Raw genomic sequence first — 18,451 nt, forward strand, 5'->3', positions numbered from 1 at the left:
GAAAGACAGCGAGAGAGAGGGTGTCAAAGCAATACAGCAAGACCAGAATTAGTGCCAGCAGAGACAGTAGAATGCAGTTTCTTTTTCCTACTTCCCAGGCCAGTGCTGACCATTCAGCTGTAAAGGTCCAAACTTGGTGCATTTTGCCCCTCACTGAGAACACACTGTGTTCTATCCACACACAAACTGATAGAGGTACAGTAATGCTTCAAACAAACAACTGAATATATGACCTTCCATGTACTCAGCAGAATCAAGCTCATAAACTCATATGATCTGATATTATGCAAATGAACATTTTTGTACAGCAACAGATACTAATTTATTTGGAATTATAAATTCTGTTAAAATTGATATGCATCAACACTTCAAGCCCTGTGGACTCATCCATAGTTGATTCAACCACGCAAAAGAATCATTCAGTATAATAATTTCATTATGCAAAGCCTATAAACTCGCTCAGATTAAAAGCCACTATTCTAATGTTTTTGCCTGGAGCACAAATATCTGTAAGACTTCCGAAAAAAAAAAAAACTGAATCATGGCAAATCAAACCTTCTAAAGATCAGGGAAAATCACGTAAATGTCATTCCAATTATGCTGCCTTTCTTGTCAACATTATTGTTAAAAAAAGCAACAATATTTTAAAAGTGTGGCAGAGCAGATTTATTGTGATCAAAAACAATTCAGAGATGATCTGTTATGACAGTTTTCACCATAAACATTGATGCTGTTGAGCAGTAATTATGAATGTGAAAGTACGTGTTTAAATGCGAAATAACACTCTTTGTGTCACGTAAATTGAGAGCAGGTTAATGAGCAGTAATGTGGAGATGAGCTGCTTGAACTGTCTGTGGAATGCTTCTGAACTGCACACAAGCCGACAACTCTGTACGAGGCAGTGAACAAACAAGCCATCAACTTCTCATTATTCGGTAACAACACACCCACAGTCACTGCTACAAAATGCCAGCAAAACCAAAATAAAAAGAAGGCTCTTTTGTTATGCATTGGTTGAATAAAAACAGTAGTTATGTCTACAAAGTGAAAAGTATGGAGATTGTACAGGAGAAAGGGTAAAATGACAGCACTGGGAAGCTAACAGCCTCATTACAGATGCACTGGAACATGAGCGTTTCTGAACTACAATGCATTCGGCAATGATCATTCTCCACTTGGCGGGCTCTCTGAGTGTGGCTCATCTTTGTTTACTGAATGCTGGCATATCATCAGAGTGGACATGAAGTAGCTAACTAACAGTGCAGTAAGTTACATCAGTGGGCCCTTTGGGCAGTGAGTAGTAAATGTGTAAATGTGTAATCTGTAAATGTGCTGGTTTAGTAATACTAATTTGCATAACAAAATTTCCATCTGGTTGAAGAATTTAATAATAATGCTGTAATGTTGGTGCTTTGTTTTGTTTCACGGAAAATCTCTTAGCAAATGGCTTGCAAATAATTCTGAGCTGGGTTGAAATTTGAGGTTTACGTCACAGGAAAAACCAACAGAGGCAACCAGGGTGCGAGTGTTCAAGAAAAAAAAAAAACACTTTTAAGCTTGGTTTTCACATAATTTTTCTTCCCCCTTATTCTTAGCCATGAGTCTGAAAGCATTTTGAAAGTGATGCCGGTGAAAGATAGGTGTTACAGGCAGGTGCTCTCTCTTTCCACTCCTTTATTCTTCCTGTGGAAAGCTCCCTGCTTGGCCATGCAGCAGAGTCAGAGAAAGAGTGAGAGACAGAGAAAGAGACAGAGTAAGAGAAATACAGAGAGGGTGGAAGAGAAAAAGACAGAAGGAATAAAGAAGAGAGAGAGAATAAAGGGGGAGGATGGGGGGTTGTGTCAGAATTCAAAGGACACACGAATGTCACACGCGCTGGCAAAACGGGGGGTGGGGGCCACCTGTCCAGGTGCACACTGACCTGTATATGAAGATGGCGACAGTGATGATGATGATGAAGATGAAGCACACCACGACGAAGATCATCTGGTGCATTGTGACGGTCTCTGAAGGCAGGGGGAGAATAACACGGTTACACAGGTATAGCAAAGATACACAGCAGTGACAGCAAGTTCAGAGAGGCATAGGTTGTAATACAACCTGTAGGTGGACATGTGCACTGTTTCAGTTACTGCTTGCTGCACCAAAATGGCACAGGTGCCCTTTAGTAGGAGTTATATCTCAGTTGCCCTACACATTCTGACTATACAATTACAGGACTTGTTTTTTTAATGTGAAAGTGGTTGTCTGCCACTGTTGTCCCACTGGCTGTACTGATGGGCCCCATGTTTTCGATATGCTAGATGTGGAAAGAGTATCATCATCTGAAGACAATAAAGTAATCTCATGTAATCTAGGTAGTGTTTAAATGCCATTATCAGTCCATAATTTTCTTAAATTGCTGCTGGAGGAAAGGCACTACAGTACCATGGTGGTTATTATGAAGCCGTATTTGTAAGAAGAATGTTGCAGCTTTGCATCTCATATGAGACGCCCCTTTTCTACTTTTGAGCGGGGTAAATAATCTCTTTAATGTCTCTGAGCACTTTGGAGTACCTGAAGCTCAGTGCCTCAAAGAATAAAATGAGATCTTCACCTTTCCCCACCAAGAGGGTGCGCCTCTTTTCCTGCCTTGATTATACTGAGGCCTTTGCAGTGGCCTTTATGCTCTTGCTTTTCTTAATCAGGTTCAAGCAATCATCGAAACGAACACGGAGCGTACACCAGCATCTGGGACAGAAGGGGCTCTTATGAAAAATTAACATGTATAAAGAAAGTGTTTAAAGAATGTTCCTGATGTGTCCTGCATCAAAATATACAGAGCAGATTTGAAAATCTATTATGTGTAGGACTTAATTTACTACATTTTACTAATTTACTACTTTTTATTTTAATATAATTTTACAGGTTCTAAATTTTGTAATATGGCGTAATTTTATCTATATACAGGAAAACGTGTTATACAGTTAATGGTATGATATGGTATATATGGTTAATTGTAGATATAGACATAAAAATGCATATATGTGGCAATAGTTTATATATTTTGCCAAGTGCCACATGTGTAAAACTATGCTATAATTTGGCCTTGTTTTGATTTTTTAATAAGGGAGAGGGATCACCCCAAACAAGGAAAACAGAAATTGATCAGCAGATCTACAGACGTGCTAAGCAGCTGGGGTTGTCATTCTTGAAGCCGCAGAGGGGCACGTCGAACGGAACAGCGCCCCCTGGCCAGTGGATCTTCATCCCGGGCTCTAACACCATCTGCTTCAGGGTGCCATTGTAAACAGACACAATCTGGAAGACAAAGTTGGGGGTGAGGGTGGGAGGGGGTGGGGTGTCAAATGTCATAGAAAATCAGAGAAGAGGGAAAGAACGAGAGGGAGAGGGAGGGCCGAAAGGGACACAATGAGGCAGATAGAGATGAAACCCCTAACACCTTGTGAAACAGAGAGGACACAACCAAGCTAAAGCAGGTCCGATGAGGCAAAGGTGGAGGGGAATTATCTGGCAGAAATACCCCTGGGACCTGTGGTACAAAAGAACAACAGTCTTCAGCAAATACGAGAGGACAGTTGAGGTGCTAATTTGCTTTAACGTAGATTTAATTGAGATAGACGAGGCTTATGCTGCACAGAGTACTACAGGGTTGACCTTCAAATATCTGTGGATTTGGTTAACCATTAATGACCATCTAACTGGCCATGCTTTCATTTTTAAATGAATAATACAACAAAATGTTTTTACAATGTGTTTCACAAATGAAAGTCCAAACAATCCTAAGAGTAAATGGCAGATTTTCCTTTAGGGATCAGTGTTTTTTTTTTCATTTCTTGACTGACAAATGATGCCAGTCAAGGCAATCAATCACGACTGTTGTACCTCTGTACTTTCAGGACACTTACTTGAAAATGTTGCTATCACAATACTTTTTCCCTGTCCCAATTTGTCTGAGACAGGACTAAGCAGGTATGTTGCACAGTGATGTGGTGTCTTTTCAAAATGGTGGTTGTGATTTTCGAATCAGCGCCTTAGAACAGTATCAGAAATGATTTTTTTCTTTCAGTTGTGCTCTGGTGAATTTTGTTGTTTGATGAGAATGAGCACTAACTGTTACCATATGATAGAACAATTTTAAAAAGTGACACAATTTGTCAGAATATCAATTATTATTTATTTATTATTTATATTACAAGACTTAAATAACAGAATTGAGTTGGCGGATAAGAATTCATCTGCTTTATACAAGTAAGCAAAAAAAAAAAGTTTCAAAAGGTAAGAATTTTAGAGCTTTTGCATTCAGAATTTTGAGCTTTGCTGCAGTCTTTTGAAAAACTCTCAAAGCAATTGAAAATGGCAACTTTATCATCCTTCAGTTGAAACTGAATTCTGTTATTTATGTCCCTAGTCCAGAACATGAGATAAAAATGCCAACTGTAAAAAAACCTTTTAGTTTCAGTAAAATATTCCATTCCGTCTTTCGCATTTCAAATAACTCAGCTGGCCATTTTTAATTGAAACTGACTGTTTGTGAGAAACTTTTTTTTCTGCTTAGCCTCCAGTGCACACTGCATTTGCAATTTCATGATAACGGCCTCCACCAAATAGTTATTATCATCAGTGTCATGGATTTTCTGTGAGAAAAATTACCAAAGTGAATGCTAATTGTCCTCACCTGTTCCCACCCTCTATATCCACTGGATTGGTGGCCTGTCAGTGGGTGGGTAGCTGAAGACCTGATATGCTCTTTACTGTGGGGTGGGGGTCTGCCAAAGAGCAGGCTCAGCATATTGCCAGATATTTGCATGAGTAAAACCTTCAAAAATCAGTACAGGTTGGTTTATTAGAATCATTTCTTGATTCTTTTATAGGTTCGGTGGCCTTGACACTTAAAAGATGTAGGTTCAAACCGCAGCTGGTTGAAGACAAAAACTTAATGCCTGTTGTGAACTCAGTATTAAAAAGATGGACTGAGATAATGTCGCTAGGATACACTGGCTTCCTTCTCAGCAGGGTAAATTTCTTTTTCACATGTACAGCGATAATCATTGTGTTAGTGTCAAAGCGTGTGTGTGTGTGTGTGTGTGTGTGTGTGTGTGTGTGTGTGTGAGACAGTGTGTACTATATCAGTTACACTCTGTGAGGAGGGCTGACGGTTACCTGGAAGACACCTGAGTCAGTGTCAGTCATGTCCCACAGAGCAAAATCGATTTCCCGATCGCCGTTTTCATCTATCTGCACCAGTCCTGTCACTCCTAGCAGAAGGAAGGAGAGAAAGATACGTATGTACAGGTCTTCATTGATATCATATGTTTTCAAATATAATTTTCAATGCATTTTATTTCAACATTTACGATTTTTATTTAGTACTAATGAAGTACGCTTATTGGGTTACTTTTTTTTTTTTTTTTTTGTATGCTTGGCTTCAGTCAAATTCACAGTGTATTCCCTGCCAATAAATCGTAATTCATTTAATTTAATTGCTAAAGGTTTGGCAAGCTTTGGCATGAGAGAGACAGAAAGAGAGAGAGAGGAGAGAGAGAACACTGTGAAATCACCATTAACAGATCTGCCCAGATTAGGAGGTCTTCAAGGCTAACAGCAGAGAGACTGTAATTACCCACAACAGACGGATGGGGCTAAAATTACATCCGAGCAAAGCAGTCACAGGAGAATGGCAGCCAAGCCTAAAAAAGCCAGCTGAACCCAGGAATTAATCTTGATTTTTGATACACTGGGTAACAATACAATGTCTCTATTGAAGGACCTGGATATAAAGACTCTGTCAAACTATCAGAGAGAATTGAGAACACACTCAGAGAGGAAACAAAATGGGGAAACAGCAGTGTTAAATCACAGGGGCTCCTTCAGAGAAGATTTACTGAAGCACTGAGCACAATGCGTCACAAGCCCATCCTGCAATAATGTTTTAGGGGTGTTCTAGACTCAAGATCTCAAGACAATCAACTCAGGGTTTTGAGATTACCAAATGGCTATCCCAAGATACACAGGTCAGGATTTCGGGATTTTGAGCTATATCCGTTTGAGATCATAACTGAAGTCTGGAGAGTGAGCAGGTGTAGATAGAAAATTGCATTCAGTTATTTTTCAAGTATTTCTGGTTCGCTTGAAATAAGACAAAGGAGCCAGTTTTCTGTTTGTGTAAACAGGCTTTTAATTTCCGTCTCATAAGAACATGTTTGGTTTAACGCTGAGGAATTGAGGCAAACTCCTTTGGTATTTTGCTTCCAAAATAAGCTTAATGTACCTACATCTTTGATTTACAGCAAATCCATGTGATGGCACATGGATTGTACAACCCCCCTGTTTTGCTGGATGAAGTAATTCAGCCCACATATATAAATAAAATATTTCCATTGGCAACCCTCTAGTAATTACTGCAAACTCCTCTTCACTGTGGTCCAATTGGATGAGACAAGATAAGCTACATTCCAAACCTCTGTATCAAAGACACACTGCATGACTTGTATGTTATACAATGTGACTATCATTTTCCCTCTCAGTCAATTGTTCACCGAAAGGCCGCCCATCATTTTATGCTGTTGTCAAGGCTGCATGCAATTTCAAGTTAATAAAAGACCAGCACACAAAGGTGACAGGTGGGCGTTGGGCATGTGGGCGAGAGAGACGGAGATGGAGAAACTAAGTACAAGGCAGTGTCTGTCATGTGAATCGTCCTGCGAAAAGACAAATCCACAAGAGAAAAGGGAGGAAGGAAACGCTATTCAAACACAAAAACAAAGATCTTAATTCTTTTATATATATAAGAATTCCATCATGTGCGTGTGATGGAAATCTAGTGTGGATCTAATCTAGAGTGGGCAGGAGTAATTATTGGGTTCACCTGGTTCAAGGTCTACAACAGAGTGTGTCATTAAAAGAGAGCACAGAAAAGCCTTACAGTCTTTTTCCCAACAAGCTGCAAAGCAGTTGTTCACCGTAGTTTTATTATCAAAATGCCTACTCGTGTTAGGACATGTTCTAAGAGAGTTTTCAGAGGTCAAATGGTGTGGCCACTTTGCTGAAATCGTGTTCATCATGTTTATCTAAATGACAACAATTCTTTGTTGATGTTTTATCAATGGCAATCATGTATTTCATCAATTCATTAAATGGTACATTTAGCCTGCTCAACCCTTCTAATCCCACATTTTAATGGCAGCACATGTGTTTAGTGAGAGCTGTGTCTTAAATTCAATTTTGGGTGTGAAGGTCAGATAAGACACAATATGGTGTAGTGTCTATGAAAGTGTTGATCTGGTGAGGGAGGATCCAAACAAGGAAAGGTATGTGTGGGATGTTGGCATGATTTTGCTAGTAAGACTATTCTTTTTTTGAAGTCATACTTGGGTGGAGAGAAATGATCATTTGCTTATCATTTGCTTATGCCTGCCCTGTGCTTAGTGTCACAGGGCAGGCATATTTGGTCATCATTGTCTATTTCCTTTTATTTTTTGTTGGAAAGTTTTTTGGACACCGTGTCTGAAATGTGCATGATAAAAACCCATTCATTATTAACAAATGTCTTTCATGGACTCATCCATGCGTGTGTGCAAGGTGTGATGGCACAATCTGAAAATATATCTGAACACCCGAATGCTGATCAGTCCTGCTGCTGTCCTGTCTGCCTCATTGTAAAGACTGACTCCACACTATCGATTTACGACGGCATCCAGGGTTTTGCCCTTGCCTTGAAGCTGTTTTCTCCGAGTGCAGCCCTGAGCTCTAGGGCAGGCTTCAATCAATAACCAGCTCAACTTTCCACTATAGGCAGCTGTCACCGGTCTGTGAATCTGCTTTGCTCTGAACTTATCAGGGCTTTGCTCTGAGTACAGAGTTGAAGGGCAGTGTCTGGCTTGTATTTGTTATCAGCCTGACAGAATTTAATTTCCAAACACTGTGTTTGTAATATTTCTGGCAATGAATTCAGCAAAAATGCATATTTCTGGAAGGGAGTTGAGAGGTATATTATTGGCTTTGTGTCCGAGGAAGCAGATACACCAGGCTATTGCAACAAGGTCGTTGACACCAACTTGGGCGTATCTGTGCAGTAACAACATAGGAAATGAATGGAGAAGGGGAGGGGGGAGGAAGAAGGAGGCAAGAAACAATGGATACAAGATGATTAAAACATGCAGGGTTTGTTCAGACCAGCAGAGACCGATTGGTTTAAGAAGATTAAGCAAGTGAGAGAGAAGTTGTCCGAAAACACTTCACCTGAATTTTTGTTTAAGGCTTTACTAATTACTTTCTTGTTCTGCGGTGTTTGCCTGTTGATATGCACCCGATTCGTCAGGCAGCTTTGAAGAGTAATAATCTCACCCCTCTCCTTTCATCATTGTGTGTTTTGTCAGGCAGTGATGTGGCCCCTCTGAGCTGAATCTAATTAAAATCTCTTGTGAAGTATGTACTCACTGAGATCCATATTTTAAGTTTTTCTGTGTAGTGTGAGAGTAACAGCAGGAGCAATACATTATTTGCAAGAGCAAATGGCAATATTGAATAGCGTACCACAGTGTGTGAAATACCCGGTGGCAATCGGAGGTTCCCTCCTACCCATACCGGCCAACATTTAGGTTTCACAATAGAGGTGTCAGTACTTCAGCCCCCTAGCTGTTTTTGTGTTCTCCCTGTCTGTCAGTGTGGTCCATGTACTTTTGTTTTCCCATGTGTTCCAGCCCTGCCCACTCTCCGCCCTGTCCCCGCCCACCTGATTTCCAGATCGCCTCCACCTGCCTGCCTGCTCACTTGCATCCCATCGCCTCATCAGGTTCCGACCCAGCCTGTTCCCGTTCCTGATCCCCACTCCCAGTTTGTGCTTGCTTTGGACTGTCTTTCCGGTTTTGACCCTGCCTGTACTGCTACCTCGAGCCTGCCCAGCGATTTCAATTAAAGCCAGTGAAACCTGTACTCCCCTGGTCTGCGTCTGAGTCTGTGCCTGCACCCTGACAACAGGAGGTTTATTCGGGGGGGGGGGTCTGAATAGTAAAGCAAAAACATTATTTTTTATTATTCTTATTTATTATTGTTATTTTTTATTATTATTATTTTTTATTATTTTATTATTGTGTTTATTTTTCATACAAAGTGGGATGTAATGTCAGCCCTGTGTTGGAGACAATGCAGAAATTTGTTGTGATTTCAAAACCGGATTACTGTCTTTGCGTCTGTCAGGCTTTAAGGGTTGAAAGACATTTTTAGTGACAATTGCAACTGACAGATAATTTTTAAAAGATTTTTCCAGAGACCCCCCCCCCCCCCCCCCGAAAAAAAAAAAAAAAATTGCTGTTGAGGCTTTCAGGGGGTCTCAAGTGTCAATCAAGTCAAGACCCCCCCCCCTGTATTTCACACCCTGGTGTACCATCTATAAAAGTGTTGACGTTGTTCAGGTCAATCCATGCAAGGAAAAATATAAGTGAGTCCTGCCATGTGTTTGACGCTACAATTCTAGCGCTTTTCTTCTTATTTGTGTGCTTACATGAGAGACTTGCATTTTCAAATTCTTTGGAGTGTGAGGGTTAGATGGTACACAGAAGGGCCAAGTAGGGCTGAATAGTGTCTATAGAAGTACCACACTGAGCTCTTGCTCTCCTTGTCCTTCTGGCTGTACATCCCGTGGCTTTGAAATGTCTGAATCTGTGGGGGGGTGATCACAAAGGAGGTATAATTATGCAGCATCTCTGAAGAGAGAGACTGGAAAAAAATACCCCTTATGCCAATGTTTCCAGACTGCCCCACAGTCAGGCCAAACCAACAGGTGGTCTTCAGCACAGTTTGGGATTACTGCCATGTACAATGTTGCATACCCTGAGTGCACACACAGACACACACCAGTCCAATTTTGCACTGTTAGAAGAATATGGTTATACCAATAAAAATGTACAGTTTCTCTCTGATACTGTGAAACCAGCCTGAGCCTAGTCAGTAAAAACAGTTTCAATGTCTGAATGAGACACCAGCTCTGAGGTGAACAGTGTTCCATAACATTTTTCTTGTTTAGTTGAATTAATCCTTACCAAGGGATCACTATTTTTTTTTTTTTTGAGAAAGACTGTTTTGTAAAGAATAGTGTGAATAATGTAATAAAATACAAAAATGCATTGTAAAAGTTTAAATTTCAATTAGGAATCTTTTGCAGAAAGTCTCATCTTAACATGCTACAAAAATATAAATAGTAAACATAAAGCATTTATCATCCTTTTCAAGGATTTCAGGATATATATGTATAAATATAATGTAGATCTGTGACTGATCTCCATTTTACAGTCTTCACTCAAACACATAATGGTATGAATCAGTTGGTTAAGAATATATGAGAATTTTTCTTGGTGGAGGTGAAGAGTGGACAATCAAAGTCAGTGCAATTTCCTCTTCCTCCAAGGTGACTGAGGAAGAAGCAGCAGTACAATGACCATCTACTTACTTATGATAAAAATATCAGTTAGGACAGGCATTTTCCACAACCTACAACCTCAGTGTCTTTGAAAGGGAGAGCAAAATTGTAAATCTAATAACAAGGACTTTACACATTGTAGTTTACATTTTTATACTCACAAGGAAACTAAAATGTAGTGCATATATGGATCTCTTAGCCTTGGTCCCTTGTCTGAAGAGAAGCTACTGCAACTGCAACTTGTGTCCTGATTTCAAGAGTGATGTTTGTGCTTGTGATTGATGAACACTGACTGATGAACCTGAGCCTTCTGCCAATTCTCTTACCAGTTCAAAGCTTGTCTTTTTGTCTTCCCAAGGCATATTATTGTCAAGCATTGCTCATTTGACATTTCACACTAATAACCTTCATTACTTAGAACGTCCTTTTCTTTCTCTTACAGGCTCCTCTAATTTGTGAATTACACATAACATTCAAGGTGAAAGCCCATATTAGCCGGAACATCAAGTGCTTCCTGAGAGGCTGATAACCACAATTGTAAAAATGCCCTTTCTATAATAACACTTCCTTTGTGGCATTTAAATCTCCGTTGTTTAACACAATGTGTGAATTCACTGTAATTCGGCTGAGAAAATGTTTTTATTAGTTCCGTTATTTTATTAGCAACCTGCAACTAGTCCATAATGGCCACTGCTGCATGTGTTTGACATCATGTTCAGTATGCGTTTGTGTATTTGTGCATATTTAGTTCAGAGGATGGGATCTGCAGATTTTCATGCTGTGCACAGCGCAAGGGTTTTGGTTTGTTTGAGGTTTTAATAGCTGGATTTGCCTGACAGCAAACTTACAAAGGACTTTAAGTTAATACAACTTGAGTCCACAGTCCCACAATATCCTATCAGAGAGTTTTGCCTTGAAGCAGGCCAGTAAGATTTCAGTTCATCCGAGCTCTTTGAACCCGAAGTAGAGTAAGAAGAGAACACATTGTGCTACCTTAAAAGCTCCAACAACAGCAGGGAGAACTTTTAATATGAAGCACAGGGACCTGATTGCCTGGTACATATAGAGCATGTGGGACCAATTTGTGATGTTCCAGAGCATGGGAAAAAACATTGATTCTTTTTTTTAAAGTGCAGTGATGACGGAACAGTGCTGTGTGCCCCTCCTCCAGTGGCCTGAGCTTCAAAATAACACCAAATGATTTTCATGCAGCTGCATTTGACTCAGTAGCCAACCACTACGACAGCTGGTTGCATGTGCACCATCTGATTTCAATGAAGGGTATGGACTGTTAAGCACAGGCTTCCTATCTAATACTGGCTACCTTGAGCTGCCTCTATCCAACCAAAAAAAATACTTAAGATGAAGGTTAGCTACACATGATGGCTACTGACATAAATGTACAGCTTTGTTAATCTGCATAAATATAGACATTATATATTTTGCTTGCCATCCAGTTGACACCTTACTCATTTGTGTGGCTAACTGTTAACCTGGCTTATGTAGCGAAACGAAAAGGCAATGTTGCATGTCCCTAACTACAACACCAGTTTATTTGTATATATGTTCATGTTAGTTGTATTTAAAAATGTACGGCCTGAATCATTTTTGAACATTGGATCCGTTGTCTTCCCTAGTTTCTCTCACATTATGTTGTGTCCAAAGTCTAGACATTGTTCTGGGCTGTGATTTTACTTTTTTGCTAGCCCAGAGGACTACTACGTAAAGGAAGAATTTCTCTACCGCTTCTTTCCCTTCCTGTCTTTTTTTCCTTCATTCATTCTTTCTACTGGACACATACACACAAAAGCACTTTTCCTTTAGCTGTCCCACTAGCCATTGAGGTGAAGTCTCATGGAGTGAGTCACTGCTGTAAGCAGATCCCTTTCTATCTCCTGCCATTTGAGACCAACTGTTCACCCCTTATGACTTCACTCTCCGTCTCTGCTTTTCATTCTGTAACTCAGGAAGTGAATGAGGTATGTGTGGGTGAAAAGTCCTCAAACAAACACACACACACACACGCACACACACACACACACTCCCCTTCTTTAGCTGTCTCTCCGCTCTCGCTCTCTATGTCTGTTCTACTTTCTTGTTTAACTCCAAAGCCCCTTTTCCACGCTACACTGTTGTTCGGCTCTGTTTTTCTCCAATTTGCAGGTATTGCTTTGATGTAAATGGCAGCAAAATCCAAAGCTGATATTTTTCTGACATTTAGTCTCCCATCATTTCCCTCTAATTTCACAGCATTTGTTCCTTGGCCAGTGCTGGAAAATGCAAGCATTTATTACATGTGAAGGTCAGCTTTGAAAATGCTCACGGTGTCACACCTTTATGAGGATTGGTTGTATGCCATTTTGCATCAGCCAACCGTGAGGCTTCCAGCATAGCCTGCCAGGAGCGTCTCTCCCGAGATGCTAAAATAATTTCCATTCTACCTGTTCTGCTGTTGTCATGCTTTCAGTACAAAATTACAGAAGTTAATTGAAAAAATGATTTAAAAACTCACCACGTGTGAGGCCATGTGCATGACTGATACTACTAAATGTCTGGCAATTGTGTTCCAACGTTCAGTGGTATGAGCTGAAGTCAATGAACGATAATGGTGTTTCGGTCATGGTTTTCTGGCCTTTTAGAGAAAAAAAAACACCTATTTTCTGCCCTCCTTCCCCCTCTCCTTAACCTTCCCCATTTTTAGCCTCTCATCCCTGCCTTTCTTTTTCACCCTCCCTCTGTTTCCCCCTCTCTGCCTTTCTAACCCTCTTTTGTCCCGTCACCCTCTGTCACCCTGCTCTGGCTCTCTCCCCATCTTCCTGTCTCTGTCTGTTTCCCTGCAATATGAACCATATTGATCGCGTGCGGCGGGCAAGTGGGCTATTGATAGCAGATGTTAGAGCAGACCTTGACCACTCTACTTCTGTTTTTTTCTTCCTATAGTTCTGCACGAGACAATACAGGATTAGAATGCCACAGTGCAGCCGCACCACCATGTCCTTATTCAAGCACCGCTTTGCTAAATGTCAATGGGTTTTTTCCCCTGTAAATAAAGTTACGATTGTTTCAGTTTTCCATAGTAAAGACTACTATTTATGGTACGTCATTTCATGTAATTCATGAAAATTTGAAAAATTTGAAAAAAGCCCCGTGGGCACACCAGGCACTTCTGTGTAGTTCCAAAATGTCACAAAAATCCTGGGAAGACCCTCTCCATCACCTGGTGGCTTTACAACAATGTATATGTTACAGGAATCAAGTTTTGGCATGTACAGTGAATTGCCTCTAAAGCTTGGGAGGTCCTTTATTGAAGTACAGGGAAATAAGAAAACAATGTTCCTTTCAGTGCTTTGGTGTGTAAAATGCACAGGTGGGCGGTTATTTAGGCCACACAGAGACAGCACAATGCAGAAAGCAGTGGCAATGCTCAGGAATCATCATTAAAGCACTTGACTCTGGATATGGAGGTTGTGGGTACAAGTACTGTTTTTATGCTCAAGCAAGGCTCTTCATCTGGATCACACAAGTATTAAAATTCAGCTGTATGACTTCATTAAAACAAGATGGTTGGAAATGACAAGGAAATGGCACCTAATTTCAGCCAGCTTTAATGGGCATAGTAAGGGGGTCACGGGCTAATGCCATCAAATCCACCGGCTCATGACTGACAAATTATCAGACGAATAATAAAGGCCATCAGATTCTACCCCTATTAAATTTTCATTTCAATCAATTACAGTAATTGGAATTTGCTTGATGAGGATATGTATTAAGTACTAATTAATCTGCATTCATCATACTGCAACACATTCACCATAGTCAGAGCCAATGGCAGAATGATTCATTCAGAGAACAAAAGGGGGACACAAAATATACAATCATATGTCATTTTCATGTCATTTTTCCCTACCAGAGAATGTAGATATTATATGTGTTACATATTGTTAAAATTTTATTATAGAACGTTTAATGGATTACAAGAGCCAAATGTGGAAAAGTCTGCAATAATGTAAACTGGTCTAAACTGGTCTGTGACCAAAAAAAATTCTTTTTGTAAAAAAGAGAGCATGGAAAGTTACAATAATATTTCACATGTTAAGTTCAATAAGGACTTAATATTAACATTTGAACTAACAGCATCATTCATGGTATATTAACCCCCCGTAACTAAATACACCTTTCAAGGTTTTAATGTCAGTTTTGTAATGTGACAAAACCCCATTCATCAATTGAAATGTTGGTCTGTGTTCATCTTTTCAGGTCTGCGCACAAAACAAAAGAATGCTGATACTGCCATGCAAGATGGAAGAGGACCTTACTGGAAACTGCTGGAGCAATATTTTCTGCTTATTACACTTGCATGGAGAGAAAGGGCAATCAAACCAAGGAGTATGAATACAAATGTTCACACAAATACAAACACTGCAGAAGATATATAATGGTTAGGACTGTAAATTAACCACTCATCTTCTATTTTCATTTGTACATCAATGTTTTCTGCAGAATATTAAAGGTTGGAATAAGGGCAACTAGATATTCTGCCTTGTGATACAATAGTCACACCTCTGATTTATCCAATTACTGAATTTTAAACAAATGAAATAAAAAAATTAAATGGAAAAAAACAACGCTATCCTGATCTCAAAAATAATTATGTTCACTTCAGCTATTTTTGAATTAATGAGCATATAATATGAAGCACCGAGACACTGTAGTGTACACAAAACCTTCTCAAAAACTACTCAGAAACTACCTCCGAAGGATGGTGCATAACCTCTGGGCACAAGAGAGAGCCATTATCATACGCAGTTTGGCCCAGAATGACATTTTACCTTAAGGACACTGTCTTTTTCTGCTCTGAACATCAATAGTACATCTAAATCCACCACTGTTTATGGTATCTCACCAGCTGTCCTCCATGCAGATTTCAAAAGACAGATGATCCTGAATAAATGTTACACTAATCAGAGGTGGCCATCAATGCAATTTTGCAATTCTACCTTTCATCTCCTCCTTACGCCCATCAATGATTTCCCCATTTCCTCCCTGTGTCCATTATGATGCCTTTTCATAAGCCACAGAAAACCTGTATTAGATTGCAGGTCTGTAAGGGGCATCTATTCATCTTAGTCATTAGTGAGCTTTGCACTAAACAGACCGTCCTCTCCGTCACTGATTATGCCTCACTGGAGTCTACTGGAAATCAGCAGCGCTCTTCAAAAACCACCCCTCTGCAGACGTACACACTCTGCCCTGCTTTTTCCGGGCCTTTGCCTTGAGATATCACAATAACAGCAAGCAACATTATGTTTGACAGGTTTTGAGTTTCTAGTTTATCCTTAGGGGCCTCTGAAATTCACACAGGAACTAGGGTTTCCAACTCTGACTGAAACTATTCCATGTTATAACATTTTTTCTACTCTTCGCACCTTTCAGGGTATCAAACTGTGTAAAGCATCATCAGCGTGGTCTGTATGGATGAGAAATGTTGCACAGTGTGGCACAGTTCTTTTGTGCCACAATGTTTTCGAATCCTACTGTCACTATTGATATGACGATTATGTTCCAGAGACTGGATTTCTGTGTAAAGATTAACCCACCTTTACATTTGGTTGATAGCTGTCTAGTGTGCAACAACAACGACTGGCTCTAAAACGTAAGGTTGCAATTCAATGCTTTGGCATCTAAGTCAGTTTTAAGCTTTTCTTCCAGTTCTGTATAATTGGTAGACTTTTTAATCTTAAACATCGAGTTTGTTAAAATGTTCAAAAAATAATGTGTGAGAAACTAAAAAAACACAGTTGTTAAACAAAGTTATTGCTCTGAGTTAGACTGCCACAGCAGTCAGCGTGAAAGAACAACCCCCACCCACTCTCCCAAGTTGTTATGCTCAAAAAATTGCAACATTTAGCTAATAAAAAGTGAAATATGTTTTACCTCAATGCTTGACTGCCTGCAGAATATCACTGCATTCCGCTTCCTTTCTTTTCAAAATTAGTACTTCAGCTGGCCTCTCGCTGCTGTAGCCCAAGCAGCTCTGGCTTCTTTTCTATAAGCCCATTGAAGTCAGTGCAGGACACAGCGAAGTTCGGCTGCACCCATGGCTCTGTTTCCATAGCCTAACACTCAATCTCCCGCCACGGTCTTGCCATTACCCTGAAAACTCTCACAGTAGGCATGTGGTATGTGAAAGAAAGGTGCAAAAGAGATCAATTTTAACATTTGGCTGTTGTCACTCCTTGCCATTTTTGCAGGAAAGCCGCCTATTTCAGATCTGGGTTTTTTTTATAGCTAATCTGAGCCCCTTTTGGGGGAGTCTTTAAGAAAGAAAATGACATGAGGTGAAGCATTCTTTTCTGTTTCACTGATTCTTTGTACTTTGTACTCTCTGCTATCATAATTAGCTCTTCTTTTCCCCCTTAATTCTCGGGACACATTCAGCTGATACTCTTCAGCCTTGCGAAGCCGTTTCAATGCATTTCCTTTTGAACCAGTACACCCACAAAATATATTTGTTCTTTTTAGCTGTGCCACTATTCAAAGGCCTCTGGCTAGCATAATTCATGCCTTTGGAGTGAGGTAGATAGCTAGCTAATCTAATTTTTCTAAAGCCCAGCTTGGGGGAAATGCAGAGAATAAGCAGATAAGCTTTATGGCCATAAATACATGCCACATTTTGCTGCTGGTTTAAGGGACATATTCAGCCATTACCCTGCTGAAAGAAGGAAAGATGCAACTTGACAACACAGTTATATTTTAAGCACAAATTAACACCTATGTTAGCAGTCTGCTCCTGTTATATACATTTATTTTGCTTTAATATGCATTGGAAGGTCAGTGCTGATCGCAGAATAACCCCAAATCCCCAAACAGAGATAAACCAAAAAAGGTCTGGGTTTGCTGAAGGGAGGTCATCCATGCATTCAACCTTATCTAAACAAGTTGGGTAATATCATTTTCATAATAACTATATAATGGTTCTGAGTGTACTCATAAAAGTAATTTCTTGAATGTAATGTCAAAATTATGTTAAAAAACAGCATTAATTTGATGCATTTCATGAGCACAGCGGAGTTTACCCTGTCATTCTCTAAGAAAAAATTCCACACAGTAATGACAGAGAGAAGATGGCTCATGTCTACATCAATGTGACAATTTGTGAGGATCTTGGGAGGCCAGAGCCAAGGAACAAACGTGATGCATCCTGAAAAATAATCCTCTTAAGAAACACTGTGCATGTTTCACACGTGAGAAACGCACAGACTGACCTTTCCAGCCACGGTCAAGGAACAACGTGTAACGTGTGTAAACACACAGACAGAGAAGAACCAGACAAGGTTATTGGCCATGCTCTTGTATCGTGCTGCAACAGACTTTACTCTGTAGAGCTCCAATTACCCCAGAGTAGTCCTGTGGATGGCTCTTAATAGCCAGTAATGGCACACTTCAAAGAATATTTTTTTTTTTTTCACAAAGACAGGGCATCATTGGTGCATTAAGCACTATTTACATATGCACAGTGTAGCCACTCTCAGACTGATGCAGGTCCCACGTAAGGGTGATCCATGGATACCTGAGCTTCCTCTGCCAATCAGAGCTGAAATATAACACTTCATTCTCCAAGAGGACGAGGGCGACAGAAGTGAACAGAAGAAAAATGAGAGAGAGAGAGAGAGAGAGAGAGAGAGAGAGAATGGGGATGGGGATGGGGATGAAGGTGAATGAAGAGAGAGGCTGGCTTCAGAGATAAAGAAAGACAGGGGAAGAGAAAAAATTATTGAAATAGGGCGAGGCAAAGAGAGGGAGACCAAAAAAAGGCACCTGAGATTAAGGCAGAAAGAGGGATATGGAGGATGAAGAGCCAGAAAAACACAGAAGGAGAAAGAATAGGTGTACTGTAGGGAGAGAGACAGAGTGTGGGAGGATGAGGTGTTATATGGCAAGGAAATGGAGGTAGACTGACAATGATGTGAATGTTGAATAGGTTCATACGGATGTCCCGTGGTCTTCATTTGTGGGGCTTGTGTGATGTGACAG

The 18,451-nt window shown here is 40.2% G+C and overlaps 1 protein-coding gene across 1 annotated transcript in view; it reads right to left on the reverse strand.

Annotated features, from left to right (window-relative positions):
• Positions 1 to 18,451, reverse strand: part of LOC118796496 (atrial natriuretic peptide receptor 1-like) — a 73,227-nt gene that overhangs the window by 16,056 nt on the left and 38,720 nt on the right. Inside the window, exons 8-10 of the mRNA XM_036555404.1 lie at positions 5,164 to 5,258; positions 3,165 to 3,300; positions 1,922 to 2,006 (exon numbers count right to left, since the gene is read on the reverse strand). Of these exons, the coding sequence (XP_036411297.1) occupies positions 1,922 to 2,006; positions 3,165 to 3,300; positions 5,164 to 5,258 (316 nt within the window). The remainder of the gene's footprint in view (positions 1 to 1,921; positions 2,007 to 3,164; positions 3,301 to 5,163; positions 5,259 to 18,451) is intronic.

The sequence above is a fragment of the Megalops cyprinoides genome, chromosome 21 (assembly GCF_013368585.1).
Source record: "Megalops cyprinoides isolate fMegCyp1 chromosome 21, fMegCyp1.pri, whole genome shotgun sequence".
Classification (NCBI taxonomy): domain Eukaryota; kingdom Metazoa; phylum Chordata; class Actinopteri; order Elopiformes; family Megalopidae; genus Megalops; species Megalops cyprinoides.